At 44.7% G+C, this 16,867-nt stretch overlaps 1 protein-coding gene across 18 annotated transcripts in view; it reads right to left on the minus strand.

The window, feature by feature from the left end:
• Positions 1-16,867, minus strand: part of CIT (citron rho-interacting serine/threonine kinase) — a 98,062-nt gene that overhangs the window by 73,457 nt on the left and 7,738 nt on the right. For 11 of the 18 annotated variants that reach the window (XM_087942729.1, XM_087942725.1, XM_087942730.1 and 8 more), the window contains 6 exons: positions 16,545-16,643; positions 13,634-13,776; positions 12,685-12,778; positions 9,020-9,220; positions 7,977-8,130; positions 4,384-4,579 (listed from right to left, as the gene is read on the minus strand). In XM_087942729.1, the coding sequence (XP_087798855.1) occupies positions 4,384-4,579; positions 7,977-8,130; positions 9,020-9,220; positions 12,685-12,778; positions 13,634-13,776; positions 16,545-16,643 (887 nt within the window). Of the gene's footprint in view, positions 1-4,383; positions 4,580-5,480; positions 5,857-7,976; positions 8,131-9,019; positions 9,221-12,684; positions 12,779-13,633; positions 13,777-16,544; positions 16,644-16,867 lie in introns of those variants that run through there. The other 7 variants (XM_087942739.1, XM_087942738.1, XM_087942736.1 and 4 more) reach the window with 1 other exon arrangement.

Consider the following 16,867-nt stretch of genomic DNA (forward strand, 5'->3'; position numbering starts at 1 on the left):
GTGACCGCGGGGATGCTGGAAAGGTCGTACCAGTTGAAAAATGGTCCCAGATTGTTTGGGAGTGGGGGAGAGAGATTAGGCTGACTCTGTAAACCACTTAGAGAAAGCTGGAAAGCTGGAAAGCCACTGAGAAGCAGAATATAAGTCTAAGCAGTATTACTTTTTGGATGGACGGATGGACAGACAGATAGATACAGGCTCAAGGTTGACTCAGCCTTCCCTCCTTCCAAGGTGGGTAAAATGAGGACCCAGATTGTTGGGAGCAAGAGGCTGACTCTGTAAACTGCTTAGAGGGGGCTGGAAAGGACCGTGAAGTGGTATATAAGTCTAATGGCTATTGCTCTCTCTCTCTCTCTCTCTCTCTCTCTCTCCCTCCCTCCCTCCCTACCTATCATCCATCCATCTATCTTTTAGCTATTAATCTTCTATCTATCCATCCATCTATCTAACAATCTATCTCTCTTCTATCTTCCATCTACTTATCATCCATTTTCTATCACCCATCCATCCATCCATCCATTCATCTTCCATCTACCTATCACCCGTCCGTCTATCCATCTATCCATCCATCCATCTATCTTCCATCTATCACCCATCCATCTATCCATCCATCCATCTATCTATCTATCTCAAGGTTGCCTTGGTCTTCCGTCCTTCTGAGGTGGGTAAAATGAGGACCCAGATTGTTGGGGGCAAGAGGCTGACTCTGTAAACTGCTTAGAGAGGGCTGAAAAGCACTATAAAGCGGTACATAAGTCTAAGGGCTATTGCTATGCCTTGGTCATTCTCCCTTCAGCTTTGCATTATTCTCCCTTCAAGGGCCACCTGTTGATTTTCCTTGTTTTTCTACCCAAAACTAGGATCCAAGAACAATTTATTTGCTTACACATTGAAAGGCTCAACCTGGCATATCATAGTCATCTCTCAGTAGATCGCTTTTCGTGCTACAAATGCTTTTCGTGCTACAAATAGCTTTTCGTGCAAAAAAGCTTTTTCGTCACGCACGCTACGTGATTTTGGGAGAGATTTTTTTACAGCCCTATAATTGGGCTCAAAAACCATAGTTGACAGCTTAGAGTACTGTGCAAATGAATTCCCATGTTTATTCAATAAGCTTTCATTAAATAAAACCAAACCCAACCCCCCAAAATCAGCCAAATGTGGCTTATTCAATAAACACTGTTTACATATGCCACTAGAGAGCTTAACATTTGAATGAAGCTGGGAGACGTTTTGTATGATGGTTATTTTTATTTATGCCTTTCTGCTTAAATGAACAGGCAAAAGTTACAAACTATTTATGACCTTGTATCTTGGGCGAAACCATTAACTGTGATCTAGAAAGCCACGATACAATTAACTATGATAGAGTTGGTGTGTTAACCTTCCATTGAAAGCAGGAGATATTTATAACCAGGTTTCTAAGCCATGGTTTATAGCCTGGCATGTTGAGCAACCCCTGCCGTTCAGAATGCGCTCAGTAAACCATGATTAAGCAAGCATGGCTTAATGTAATGTCCAAACCCAGATTGTCCTTTTAAAATCTCCTAGAGAGAAAAGAGATGCCATGCTTTTAATTCAAGAACCTTGAAACAGCCTATTTCCAATTTTCACATCTTCCTCTGATCAAGAATATTTTGGAAGAAAACGAGAAACTTTTAAGAACTGACCTCCAGAATCCAATCAAAGGTGCCGAACCACAGGGAAGCTTGCAAATTAGCTTCCTTGGGCCATGCCGCAGTCACCATTAACCGATGATCACAGTTACATTTCCCTGCTCAGGTGGCTCTTGTCAAACAGCTTCATTTAATGTATTCAGAGTCTATTTTATCTTTTCTTTATGTACACTGAGAGCTTATGCACCAAAGACAAATTCCTTGTGTGTCCAATCACACTTGGCCAAGAAAGAATTCTATTCTATTCTATTCTATTCTATTCTATTCTATTCTATTCTATTTCCTTCCCCTTCCTTCCTTCCCTTCCTTCCTTCCTTCCTTCCTTCCCTTCCCTTCCCTTTCCCTTCCTTCCTTCCTTCCTTCCTTCCTTCCTTCCTTCCTTCCTTCCTTCCTTTATTCTCTTCTCTTCTTCTCTTCTCTTCTCCTATTCTATTCTCTCTTCCCTTCCCTTTCTTTTTTCTTCCCTTCCCTTTTCTTCTGTTCTCCTATTCTCTTCTCCTCTCTTCTCCTCTCCTCTATTCTATTCTATCCTATTCTATCTATTATTATTCTACCATTCTATTCTATTATTATTCTACCCCTATAAGCCTGATTTATGTACATATACTCTCAGTGTACTTATGTATACTGAGAGCATTTGCACCAAAGACAAATTCCTTGTGTGTCCAATCCCACTTGGCCAATAAAGAATTCCATTCCATTCCATTCCATTCCATTCCATTCCATTCCATTCTATGAAGGAACTGCATCATTTTTTACATCCGATTTCCTCCCTTGGTCAGAAGCCACGGCCAAAATATATATATATATATCGATCAACTCAAGATGCTCACCATCGAAGGAGAGACCCTTCACCTCGCTGCTTGCACAGATCACCCAAAGGTTTGGTGGAGACTTTTTAAGACTTTAACTCTCCCCGCCCCAACCGTCTCCCAACCCCCCCCCTCCCACAAAAAAAAATCCGCCCCTGTAAAACTGAGCAGAAAGCAGCTTTTTTGGTGCAAAGGTACCACCTTCAGATTCCTGATTGGTAGCCCTGGCTTTCCTCCCCCCAGCCCAGAAAGCAGCACCCTCTGAGTAGGAGGCTACGAAAGGCAGGGAAGAAGCTCCCGTTTAATTGCTGGCCTATTTCAGGTTCTTCTGACTCATAACAAGGGGACATCACCGGTGCCAGGAGAGAAACCAAATTTAGGTTCATTTTTTTTTAAAAAAGGAAAAAGAAACCTCATCCTCCACACACACACAGAGGGGGAAATCACAGGAAACCCCCCAGGTTGCCAGACAAACTACCCCACGATGGGGCTGCCTATATGCCGAAGCCCATTGAAAATAGGAAGCTGATGCCACCCTGTTCATGTGTATTACATATATATATATATATATATATATATATATATATATATATATATATATATATATATATATATATATATATATACACACACACACACACACACACACACACACACACACACACACATATACATACATATACATACATACATATACATACATATACACATATACATATACATATATACACATATATACATATACATATATACACATATACACATATATACACATATATACACACACACACACACACACACACACATATATAAAATGTTATACCAAAAAGAAAAAATAAAATAAAATAAAATAGGAAGCTGATTTTTTTTAAAAAAAGAAACAAGTCTTTGCTGAAAACCCAGGGTTGAATTTTTTTTGCAGACTGATAGCTTCATGCACTAGCTTGGAAACCCAATTTAGACAAATCGAAGAATGGTTAAGGGGGGGGGGTGCCTTCCTCTTTTTTTAAAAAAAAAGGGGGAGGAAGACACTGTAATACATATATAAAACCACTCCATGCAGGGGGGGACAATCTGTTAGCGTCTTAAACAGCTTCTCCTCGTCTTCCACCGAGCCTTTTTTTTTTTTTGCTTTTGCTCCTACTTTCCTTCTCCTAGTAGCAACCCCGGAGTCCAGGGCCCACGGAACCACAGCAGAGGCATCCTCAGAGGGTTACTTTTCGACTGAGATCACCTCGCTCCCGTTGATCCAGGACCTCAGATCTCCCCCACCACCAGCCAATCGCCAGGGCCCTCTGCATTCAGCGACTCTGCAGTTGCGATGCCTCCTTTGACCATGAGTCCTTCCAACGGCCCCCGTACAACCCCCTCCCCGCCCGTTTTGCCGGGGCACCCTGGACCCCCTCATCGCCTCCTCCACCGTGCCCCCCTGGACAGACCTAACCAGGCTTCGCAAATAACACCCCCCACCACAAACAGCAAGTTCAACAGAAGCAGCACACCTGCACCCAGTTCCCTTCCGATTTATTTTATTCATTTTTTTTTTGCAAAAGGATGAAGTCAAAAACGTTTTCTTCCCCTGCAGGCTCAACGGATTTGGGGCGGAAGGGACCAGATTGGATTTCAGGAGTTTTCATCTCCAACCAAAGAGCCCCCCACCCCCTGCATTGCACCCAGATCCTGGGGAACGAGGGAGGCCAAGTAAGACCCATCCTAGTTTTGTAGGGAAATCAAAGACCCTGGAAATCCGACCTCCCCCAGCAGAAGAGGAGAGAGCTCTCCCCCAACCCTGGATTTCTGCCTCCTCCCAACTACCCGGAGAACACCCCATCACCTCTTCCGTTACTCATCCTTTCCGAGCCCTTTACGGTGGTGGTGGTGGTGGTGGTACTTACTCTGACCGGAGGACGGCGAGCGCCTTGATGAAGGAGAACCCCACGAACGGCAACGCTTCTCCTCCTCCTCCTCCGGGGGAAGCTGCGGGGCTCAGCTGGCTGAGAGGCGAAGCGGCGATCCCGGCGTCCGTCTCCCAGGCATCAAAATTAGAGGTATCATCCTCAGTCTGGACGGCCGGCACGAAAGGAGGGTGAGCTGGGCAGGGGTTTCCAGGAGGCGCCCCGGAGGGGTGGGGGGAGGAAAGAAAGGGGAAAGGATGAGCTGCCGTTTGGGGAGGCGAGGGGCTCTCATGTCAGCATCTCCCAACTGGCAAAGGCACTGCGGCGGGCGGCCCCCGCTAACACCCGCGGGCTGAGCGACTGAGCTACCCTGCTCTCTCCAACTCCAGCTTGGCAGCAACAAGAAAATTAACCCTCCCCTTGCCAACATGGCCACCGTTTTTGGGCAGGGAAGAAGCTCCCCCTTTTGCAAGCTGGCCAACAAATCGGTGCCCCCCTCCCAAAAAAAGCCAGCCGGCCAGAAGGAAAAGAGGCCACTCTTAAGAACAAGCCAGGCTCGACTTTCTCCAGTGTTGTGTTGTTGTTGTTGTTTTTTAAATCTCTGGGATTAAAAAAAACAAACAAACCACATTTGGGCTGAGAGGATGCAGAAAAAGCAGCAAAAAAGCCAACCTTGGACAGCGCCAATGAGCATCTTGGGTTGGCATGCCAGGGGGGACCGGTGGCATCCCACCCCTAAGGTTAACCTTGAGAGGAGCAGCCTTGCAGCTGGCCGCTCGCTGCTCCACCGCTAAGGTCAGGAGGAACCTCCACCAAATCTATCTGCCTTCTGGCTTTGCTCAGCCCTCTTCCCCAAAGGGTTGGGTGGCTCCACTGCAGTCCCACCTTCCCTCCAAAAATGCCTCCCCCCCGCCTTCTCCGTTCCCAGCCGGGCACCTTTTGATTCTCTGCCGGGCGGCTTCGTGGGCGCCGGGCTTTAATTGCAAGGAATTGCAAGGAGGCGGAAAGGATGAAGGGAGAGAAGTTTGAGCCTCGTCGCCGGCCGCGGCTCGCAAGGGATGCGAGAGGGAGCTTCCCCTGATAGGGGGGCTGCACACCTGGGTCTCTGCTTCTCCCAGCCTGCCTTTAGATCCCCCTGGAAGAAGTCGCCGGGATCGTGCAGCAAATCCACCGGCTCTCCTCTCCCGGCTTCTCCAAGTTGCTCCCTGCCAGAAGCTGGGTGGATGTGGCGTGTGCTGCTGCTGCCGCCGTTACCATGGCTCCATAGAGAGCTCTCGGAGCTGAACCGCTGCCGAGGCGGAGAGGGGAGGGCAGCGAAGGAGGCCAGCCAGCCGGCATGGCATTAGGAGCGCTCCTGCAGTGCAGGCTGCCTGCTCGCCGCCACTCTGTGCATGCTCCGAGGGTTAACCCTCCTCTGCCCAGGCGCCAGGCAGGGAAGCATCACAGGACAGGGACACGGAAGGATGAGTCACCCACCGGCTGGGGCTTGCCAGGATGCCAGAGCCTTTTGGAGAGGAGGGAGGTTGGGGTGGGGGGTTGTTGTTGTTTTTAACCCTTGGCGGCCCAGGCGCTTTGAAGATATTGCAGGGAGGGAAGGAAAGGAGGGAGGGAGGGAGGGAAAGAGGAAAGGAGAGAGAGGGGGAGGGAAAGGAAGAAGGAAGGAACAGAGAAAGAGGGGAAGAAGGAAGGGAGAGAGAAAGAGGGGATGGAAAGGGGAAGAGAAAGGAGGGAGGGAAGGAAGGAAAGAAGGAACAGAGAGGAAGGGGAGGGAAGAGGAAGGAAAAGAGAAAGAGGGAAGGGGAAGAGAAGGGAAGAGATGGGAAGGGAAGAAGAAAGAGAGGAAAGGAAAAGATGAAAGGAGGAAGGGGAAGGGAAGGGAAGGGAAGGGGAAGGAAGGAAGGAAGGAAGGAAGGAAGGAGAGGGAAGAAGGGGAGGGAAAGTAAGGGAAGGAAGGAAGGGAGAGAGGGGAAGGAGAGAAGGGGAAGGGAAGGAAACGAAAGGAAGGGAAGGGAGAACAGAAGGAAGGAGGAAAAGAAAGGAAACGAAAGAAGGGAAGGGAGAACAGAAGGAAGAAGGAAAAGAAAGGGAAGGGAAGGAAAAAGGAAAGGAAAGGAAAGGGAAGGGAAGGGAAGGGAAGGGAAGGGAAGGGAAAGGAAAGGAAAGGAAAGGAAAGGAAAGGAAAGGAAGTTGTGTATGTTACATAGTAATTCATTTATAGTTTATTCTCACAATTTGTAGTAGGGGGAGACAGGGAATGAAAATTACGGTTTTCGTGATTTACAGAGATTTACATCCACGAACTACATTTTCTCATTTTTATATACAGTAGGAAGAGGCTTTAGCAGAAACTTCGTTAACCAACAATGCTGGAAACACCCTCTCCTTCTGAATCGAAGGAACGCAACAAATAACCCCTACATAAAGTGATGCAGATCAAATGATCTGGAACAGGAAAATGCAAATTTATCCTTCCAGGCTTAAATCTTTCATTAAACAGTGGTCAGAGTGAACCCCACCTAAAGACAAAATCCAGCTTGAAATGGATCAGCGAAACGTGAAGTTTTGTTTTTAATCAATCGCCGTTTTGCCCCGACTTTGCGGAAGGTCGTCTTGATCAGGGCAAATTCCTTTTTCGTTGCCTCTCTTGAGGCAACGGCATTTAGAGACCTCAGTTTGAGACCCGAGCAGCATGTAATGGGCGAGCTCCTGTTTCTCGCTCCAACGCCTGCCCACCTAGCAGCTTGAAAGCATGCAACTGCGAGTAGATAAATAGGTTGTTGTGGCTTGTCGGCCGCTGGCCCCTCCCACAGCCAAATCAGAGGAGGAGGAGGAGGAAGTGTGGGAGTCAAGGGTCAGCATCCAGGCAACCTGGGAGCTCCGAGGGGGAAGAGGGAATGGAGCTGTCAGAAAGAGGCGGAGCCTGGGCCATCCGTCAGCCCTCCGATGGAGAGTCAACAGCCTCCAGGTCTGGAGGTGGCTGCTGAGGAAGAGGAGGAACAGCTGGGTCCAGTGCCTGACTGCAGATGCACAGAAGGCAGAGAGGAGAGGAGAGGAGAGCAGTGGAAATCTATGGGCCGGACCTTCGGATGGAAGAGCCACCGCTGCTAGCGAAGCCCCACCCTAGCTCTGGGAATAAAAGTCAGGGGGCGGAGACGAATAGATGTGGCAGGCAACTATTCATCTCCTTGCCGGACAGACTTGTTAGCCTGCGGTGAGAGAGAAACTTTTGTGCCGGGGCTGCCGGCACTCCTAATAAAGGAATCTTTGAGTTAACTTCAGGGGGTTTGGGAAACTGGGTCAGAACATAAGTACCACTCCTGTGGGAAGGTAACAGCACTCTGTGGGTCTTTGGTGTATAGCCACGCTGGACACATAACCACGGAAATTGTCTTCGGACAATGCTGGCTCCTTTGGCCAAAAAACATAGAGGAGCACCAATGCCCTAGAGTCACACTCGAGGGATAGACAAACCTTTACCTCCAAGCCAAAGGAGGTTTGTCCCAGCTTCAACACAAATGCTTTGAAACCATGTTCCTGGACCACCGGACCCCACAGATCAAGGGCTTGCATAACAGGCGTGGGCTGTCACTCACCGTTGTGGATGGCATCCCAGTCGACATTGGCAAAGAACGGGTGGCAGCACAGGCCTTTGTAGTCCAATCGTTCTTTCAGCCCACACAGTAAACTCTGCAGCAGGTCAAGACATTCGTGGCTAACCTTGACGTCCTCCGGGAATTTTAGGAACCTCTGCATTTGAAACGGAAGAAAAAATTTAAAAAATCTCACTCGATGGGTAAGAGAGGAAAAATTCTCAAAGCTTGCCAAATTCAAAGCAAATAAAAATAGTCCAAAAAAGCACCCTCTCTTTCTTCAGAATAGAATAGAATAGAATAGAATAGAATAGAATAGAATAGAATAGAATAGAATAGAATAGAATAGAATAGAAGAAAAGAGAAGGAAGGAAGAAAGGAGAATAGAATAGAATAAAATGGAGAAAAGAGAAGAGAAGGAAGAAAGGAGGAGAAAAGAAGAATAGAATAGAATAAATAGAATAGAATAGAATAGAATAGAATAGAATAGAATAGAAAGAATAGAATAGAGAAGAGAAGAGAAGAGAAGAGAAGAGAAGGAAGAAAGGAGAATAGAATAGAATAGAATGGAGAAGAGAGAAGAGAAGGAAGAAAGGAGAAAAGAATAGAATAGAATAGAATAGAATAGGAAAGTTTAGAAAAAAATTAGATTAGATTAGATTAGAACAACGGAGTTGGAACGGACCTTGGAGGTCTTGTAGTCCAACCCCCTGCCTAGGCAGGAAACCCTGATGCACAGATGCGCAGAAGGCAGAGGAGAGGAGAGCAGCGGAAATCTATGGGCTGGTCCTTGGGATGGAAGAGCCACCGCTGTTGGAGAAGCCCCACCCTAGCTCTGGGGATAAAAGGCAGAGGGCGGGGATGAATAGATATGACAGAAAACTATCCATCTCCTTGCCGGACAGATGGACTTGTTAGCCTGCAGTCAGAAACTTTTGTGCCGGGGCAGCTGGCTCTCCTAATAAAGGAATCTTTTGAGTTAACTTTAGAGGGTTTGTCCTGTTTGGAGAGCTGGGTCAGAACACTAAGAGACGCTCCGTTGTTACCTGAAAATTCATGATGTTGTTGGACGTTTTAGTTGAGGTCCCTTCAGCAAACGGCGATTTCCTGTAGATCATTTCATAAGCAACCACCCCTACAGACCACCAGTCACATTCTGGTCCATAGGAAGCTTTGCTGTGATTCAAAGCACTGAGGACTTCCGGGGCCATGTAGTCAGGAGGGCCAGGGGGCACCTTGGCATCCACCTTAGAACAGAAGGGATCCCTGATCATTTCATATTACTCCCGAGAGCCGGAGTGAACAGGCTAAGACCACATGCGTTTGTATATGCTCAGCATAATGTTCCATTAAACACATTACTCACCAGAGGAACTAAGGAGAAGTTAATATAAAGCCTTAATAAGGCCACACCTAGAGTCCTGCATTCAGTTTTGGTCACCACACTATAAAAAGATGTTGAGACTCTAGAAAGAGGGCAGAGAAGAGCAACCAGGATGATGAGGGGACTGGAGGCTAAAGCGTATGAAGAACGGTTGCAGGAACTGGGCCTGGCTAGTCTAGTGAAGAGAAGGACTAAGGGGAGGCAGGAGAGCAGCCTTCCAATATTTGAGGGGCTGCCACAGAGAGGAGGAAGGGATCAAGCTAATCTCCAAGGCACCTGAAGGCCAGAGAAGGAACAATGGAAGGAAACTGAACAAGGAGAGATTCAACTTAGAAATAAGGAGGAATTTTCTGACACTGAGAACAATCAATCCATGGAACAGAAGTTGCCCTCGGAAGTTGTGGGAGCTTCATCCCTGGAGACTTTCAAGAAGAGCCTGGACTGCCATTTGTCAGAAACGGTGTAGGGTTTCCCGCTTGGGCGGGGGGTTGGACTAGATGACCTACAAGGTCCCTTCCAACTCTTGTTAATCTGTTAATCCCCAGATCGTTCTAAATAAAGGTAATCCCCAATGTATTTTTACAATGACTGATGATGATGATGATCTATCACTGTTGTTGTGGGTACACCGAGAGCTTCTGCACCAGAGACAAATTCCTTGTGTGTCCAATCCCAATAAAGAATTGTGTGGCCTTGCGTGGCCAATAAAGAATTCTAAATTCTTATGATCATGAATGAGAGCAGAATATTAGTTGTTTCCACATTCCCACGAATTGGGCTACGACCTGGTAAGTGTGGGCTACGGCCCACAGATTGGGGGGGCCCTGACCTCCCCGGGAATTAACCATCGTGAAAGGTTATGCCTATAGCCTGGGTAAATAGTAAGGCTGTGCAATGCTTTGCATTCAGAGGGCAAATGTGCAGCGAACCAGATCTCGTCTTCCAATTCTGACGCACTGCAGAGCCTGAGGGAATTCTCTCTGCCGGCTGCAAGAAAAAAGAAGAAGAAGAAGCCATTCCTGGGTTGGCAGATCATGGTAAACTGGGGCTAAAGGTCTAGGAGACGTTGCTTGAAGGCCCTAAGAAGTTGCATCAGATTACATTTTTCAGGGTAAAAAAAAAGGATTGCACCTGTAAAGGGAGTTTGGTATTAACTAATCCACTTAGTTTCAATTAGCTTTAAATTAAATTGATATCTATCTATCTCTATCAATGTCTATCAATCTTTCTATATCTCTATCAATATCTATCTATCTCTATCTCTGTAAATATATGTGTAGATAAATATCTATATTTATCTATCTCTATCTATCAATCCCTACCTATCTCTATCAATCTCTATCAATCTCTTTCTATCTATATCTATCTCTGTAATATGTATATAAATATCTATCTTTATATTTATCTACCTATATCTATCTATCCCTTTCAATCTCTTTCTCTATCAATCTCTATCAACATCTATCTATCTATATCTATCTCTGTAAATATATATGTATATAAATATCTTTATATTTATCTATCTATATCTACCAATCCCTATCTCTCTATATCTCTATCAATCTCTATCATTATCTATCTATCTATATCTATCTCTGTAAATATATATGCATATAAATATCTTTATATTTATGTATGTATGTATGTATGTATGTATGTATGTATGTATGTATGTATGTATGAATCTAGCTACCTAGCTAGCTTGCTTGCTTGCAAAGTTATCATTTTAAGAACCTCCCAAGTTTCTTTGGAACACAGTTTAAAAACTCATTTTCTCTTCCATCGTGTATTTGGTGTTAGTTAAAGTTTAAACAAAATCCCAGCTGGCTGAAGGAAATGCAAAGGAGGCCAAGTAGTTTTTTAATTATAATTTTGCATTGTTTAAAAAAAATTACTCGAGGTCAGTAGACAAGGAAAACTACGGCTTTTAGCCAGGACTCATTTAATGTGTAAAATTCTACCCATTCAATTTATTTAATCAAGAGGCTTTTCTTACCACAATAAGAGACAAGCAGTTCTAAGCATAATCAAACCCACCATTATTTATCGGCCATAACCTCAGCTTCTTCAATTACTCATGTAATGTTTTTCCTCCAAAATTAGAATGCACATGGTTAAACTCAAAAGACCAGGACATAGCTACCCATGATCGGTGTCATCCAGATGTTCCCTTCAGGAATGAGGATAATTGAAAAAAACAAATACCAAAAAAAAAAAAAAAATACTAATAAGAGAAAGGAAGAGTAAAGAAGGCTCATTTGTATTGCATTGAACCAAGAAATTCCCAACCTATATATGTCGGATGCTAAGTAGAGCCAGATATTTCTCTCTCTGGGCACAATGAGAATATATCTGCTGAAAATAAAACTCCGTATTGGCAACAGGAGGGCATCCGGCCAGTAAACACTCTGTTCCATTCAGTTGCCCAAAAGTGATAAAGGGGTCATTAAAAGAAGATATGTCGGATGCTACCCGACTATAACTTTAAGATGTGATGGAGTGCCATAGAGAAGGTGGATCCCCAGGAGGAAGGGGGTTGGCATCCTAAGACACAACTCAAATATCGGGTGTGAGAGAAAGAGGGTGAGGACAGTTCCTCCTCAAGAGTTCCCAGAATATATTGTAGATGCAGATGGCAGTCCTCCACCTGGCATGGTTTTGTCTGTTGGTGTGATGCAATAAAAAAACAAAACACCCCTCAGCTTGAACGAATCACCACGTGTCATTCTTGAGAGCCTGACACGTGGTGACTGAGGAGTCCTGGGAGTTGAAGTCCACACGTGGTGGCTGAAGAATTCTGGGAGCTGAAATCCACACACGATGTGATGGAATTTATTAAGGAGGTGGATCCGCAAGAGAGAAGATTCCAGAGGAGGAAGAGGCAACTCAGCCTGGATATTATGTGTGAGAAAGGGGGCGAAGAGCGTCCCTCCTCAATCTGGCAAGTTTTTTTATCTGTAAGAATGAAACCGTAAGGAGCTTGGAAGAATCACTATGTGTCATTCTTGGTTTTAGGCCTGACAAACGTTCTGTAATCCTTGACAATGCTGGTTGAGTAGCCAGGGGCTGTGGCTCAGCATCGTGTTAAGAGTCACTGCACAAACAATACAGGGTTTGACCATAGCCATGGCTTAATCAGAGTATCAGGCAGACGCTCATTTCAAGAATTTGGCTTTCAGGCCAATTTAATTTGGCCCCCATTGCTTTTCCGAGATCGTCACCCGTCATCTGTGTAACTCTGTGATACAATTGCAGTGGAGGGCACTATCCAAGATGAAATGTCGATCTTTAATTTCCCCATTTCAAAAATAAATAAATGTTTATTACCGTTTTATCCACCGTCATTTTGGCAGCAGACCCAAAATCCACCAACTTGATGTGTCCTGTTCTGTCAAGCAGGATATTCTCTGGCTTAACATCTCTATAAGGCATAAAGAGGGTGAAGCAGGAATCAATAAAACCCTCTTTCTGAAATTAAAATGGCTTGCCCCATCGCGCCGCTGAAAACCATTACAAGGATAAGTAATTAAAAGAAAAAAAAGAAAAAGAGGCTTTTCCGATCTTCAGAACAATTTTCTACTACATCTTATCAGAAGCAAGCTGGGTTCATACAACTGTAACCATATTAAAAACTTAGCTCCATGTGAAAACGAAGTCAGAAGTATTTATACACTCCACAGAATTGTTCAACCCCACCCAAAAGCTACAAATTGCAAAAGTGGCTCAAAAGGAACCCTATCATCCTCAGTAACTTTTTGCATTGTTCGTATGCCTTACTCAAACTTTATTCTACAATCTGGGTCTTAAAAAAATGAAGGAATGTGTTATTTTATTTATTTATTTTATATCCCGCCTTGATTATTTTTACAAATAACTCAAGGCGGTGAACGTATCTAATACTCCTTCTTCCTCCTGTTTTACCCATTACAACAACCCTGTGAGGTGGGTTGGGCTGAGAGAGAGGGACTGGTGGTCCAAATGTACTCAGTAAGCTTTCATGCCTAAGGTGGGACTAGAACTCACAGTCTCCTGGTGATTGGCCCAAAGTCACCAGCTGGCTTTCATGCCTAAGTCCTGGTGATTGGTCCATCTGGCTTTCATGCATAAGGCGGGACTGGAATTCACAGTCCCCTGGTAGATTAAAGTCACTCAACTGCTTTAATGCCTAAGACAAGACTATAACTCACAGTCTCCCACTTTCTAGCCTGGTGCCCTAACCCTTAGTCCAAACTGCCTCTCTTATGCTTGGTTAGGTATGTTGAACTGAAAAACTCACCGATGGACATAACCCATTTGATGGACGCTGTGAATGGCCAGAACTAATTCTGCTAGATAAAACTCTACAGTGCTTTCATCCAGTTGATCCTCGTATCTGTTTAAGAATGAGAGTAGATCGCCTCCCGGCTCGTAATCCATAACCTTCACGTCGTTTTGGAAGCAATCAGGCACCCATGCAGAGGGAAGTAAAATTTGTGAAATAATGGTATTAAAGTCGATGCAGTCCCTTGAAAATTAAAAAAGTAGTTTTTGCATTTCTATTACATGTTCGTATTTGCCTGCAGTTAAAGATCAATAAATATCTCTACTTTTTGAAGAACAGTTTGTAAACAAAGAGAAGATTTCACAAATGCCCCAGGAAGATTCTCCATCATCCAGGTCATGGTTCTCCCAAACGTGCTATTTGTTTTCAGGAGGCAACTGGACTTTATTTTTCTTGGAAGACGTTTTGCTTCTCATCCAAGGAGCTTCTTCAGCTAAGACTGGATGGTGGGGAAGGGAAGGATTTATATTCCTTGCAGACAGCTGGTCATTTGATTCCTTTTAGAGGGTCGTTGAGGCCACTTGGAATTTTCTCTGTCCTTAGGGTCACCTGAGTGATGCAAATGATTCCTACAGTCTGCAATTATTGGACACAGATAAACCTCCAAGTGGCCTCAACGACCCTCTAAAAGGATGCAAATGACCAGCTGTCTTTAAGGAGTATTCATCCTTTCATTCCCCATCATCCAGTCAGAGCTGAAGAAGCTTCTTGAATGAGAAGCAAAACTACTTCAAAGAAAAACCAGAAAGTCATTTAACTGCCTCGCTTTAGCAATAGAAATGTTAGGCTCAATTTATGGTTGTAAGTCAAGGACTAACTCTATATGATAATCCATAACCTTAACATACAGACATATGCGTGTGTATAAACAACACACACACGTACTGTTTGACTCAACACCAGTCAAAGCCAAACTAATTACTTTGTGGCTCGGCGTGTTCGAACACAAGCGGGTGCAATCGATTCGATATCCATCACAGTTGAGGAAAATGTGGGTCCATCACAATCGCAGTTCTAGCTTTTAACATGGATAAAAAATTGCGCCTCCGTAGGTGAAAAATTCCGCACTCCCAGTAAAAACGCAAAACCTAGAAGTTTTGATTCCGCCTGAAAGGATCCTTTGCAGGAATTTTTTTTTTCCCTCCAGAACCGGTAATTTCATCTATTGTGGTACTAACAAAGGGAACTGCATTGCATAGTTTTTATTTGCTCTTGTTCTTTGCGTCTCCCTCCCTGTTTAAGGTTGCAACCTCCGTAAGAAAGGGAGGAAAATGCACACAAATACACTGTTTTTATGCTTTTTGAGGCAGTCTTGGCTCTTAAGCGAGCAACAGCTGGACAAGTCCCTGCGGTTTCCTTGGCAACATTTTCGGAAATGGTTTTGCCCTTGCCTGTTTCCTCCCCTGCGGAGGGAGAAAGAGAGACTGGCCCAAAGTCGCCCGGCTGGCTTTGTGCTTTAAGGCAGGACTAGAACTCATAGTCGCCTGGTTTCCAGGCTTAACAACTATATCACCCTTCCTGGAGTAGGTAGATGGAGAAGATGATACATATACGCCTCTATTTTCCCTTCTAACGCACTTAAAAAGTTTTTTCCACTCATTACAAGTAGTCCTTGAGTGGTGAAGTGGAGTTCTCGCCTCACAGTTAGGAGGCTGTGAGTTCGATCCTCGGTAGACGCGGGTATTTCTCTCCCTGGGGACAATGAGAATATATCTGCTGGGGGGAAAAAAACTCCGTACTGGCGACAGGAACAGCATCTGGCCATTAAAACACTCAGCTCCATTCAGTTGCCCAGACTCCTCCCTGCAAGGGATTATGGGCTATGTCATGCCCCTGGTGGAGACTGACTCTGAGGGAGAGGAGGAACAGGGAGTGGAAGTGGGGCTCCAGAGGTGGTGGAGGAGGCTGGGGAAGGGCAGAGGCCAGCTGAGCAGTCAGAGGAGGACCCAGGCCTATCCCCTATCCATCCAAGGGCACGCAGGGAGGAGAGGATCTGGGTAAAACGTGGTCTCCTCGGGAGGAGAGGGCCTTGATCCTCTTCATAGGCTGCAGCTGTGACAACTGGATAAGAGTTTGGACCGGCGTGCCAGCAAACGCTGGGGACAAATTAGTGTTTTATTCCTAGAGGAGGTTTATCTTGGTTGGCGTTCTTCCAACGGACTATACCTGGTTATCTTCCTGAAGTTTGCAATTACTTATCCTGGTCTGTCGTGGAACTTTATTCAGTGCGGTTTGTTTTTGGTTTTTGCTTCATTATCTGCTCTTTGAATTTGAACCATGTTTCTTTCGTTTGGAATGTTATTTTGAAAATAGTTTTAATCTTCAACGGTGAACAATTAAACAGTGAAGCCAAGTTGAAGGCATTAAAGGACCTTTATTTACGTTTTGGTTTTTGTTATATTTTTTATAACACTCCGGGTCATCACAGGCTATTAAAAGATGACAATTGCAGGTAGTTCTTGACTTACAACAGTTCATTTAGTGACTGAAGTATCGACCACCCTAAAAACAGGGATTTATGACCGTTTTTCACACCGACAATTGCCGCGGCACCTTGTGCTTTTAAAGCTCTGTTTAACTCAATGCTATCATTGAGTAATATGCTGCACATATTACCAACAGGGGCCTGAAAGATTTTAAACAGCCCCTTGTTTTGAAAAACTAGCATGTAAAAAGATTTAAAGGTGGACATATTTGAAATATGCGGACTAACTACCCTTCACGCTCCGTTAAGTTCTCCCCTTCAGTTTAATATCTATCCTAATTCCCCTCTAAAAACTGCTCTGAAGGCAGCAGCTCAGCTCGGTCTAACATGCCAACTAACATGCCTTGACCCCACAAAGCCACAATGAGATTGTAAACTTACCAAGTAGAGATTCTTTTTATCCTGGAATGCATAGTGAAGACGTGGAATCCAAGGACTGGCATTCTGTGATAGAATATTTCTCTCTTCCTCAAAGAATACCTTTTTAAAAAGGAGGTTTTGTTTTTTTTTAGAACAAAACCCTTAAATTCATAAAGGGACGGTGGGGAAACATGGATATAACTTTTGCATTTTGGAGTTGCATAAAAAAAAACAATCGTGCAGATCACAAGCTAGAGATTGCTCAGGGCTCATAATCCATTTAAGGAGCTCGCAATTTCCCAACTTAATAAAAACAAAAGTTTCTATGTAAAGAGGTAAACATT

Source organism: Notechis scutatus, chromosome 13 (assembly GCF_049901735.1).
Source record: "Notechis scutatus isolate UNSWTSFEM ecotype Mainland chromosome 13, rNotScu1.2, whole genome shotgun sequence".
In the NCBI taxonomy this organism is placed as follows: Eukaryota; Metazoa; Chordata; class Lepidosauria; order Squamata; family Elapidae; genus Notechis; species Notechis scutatus.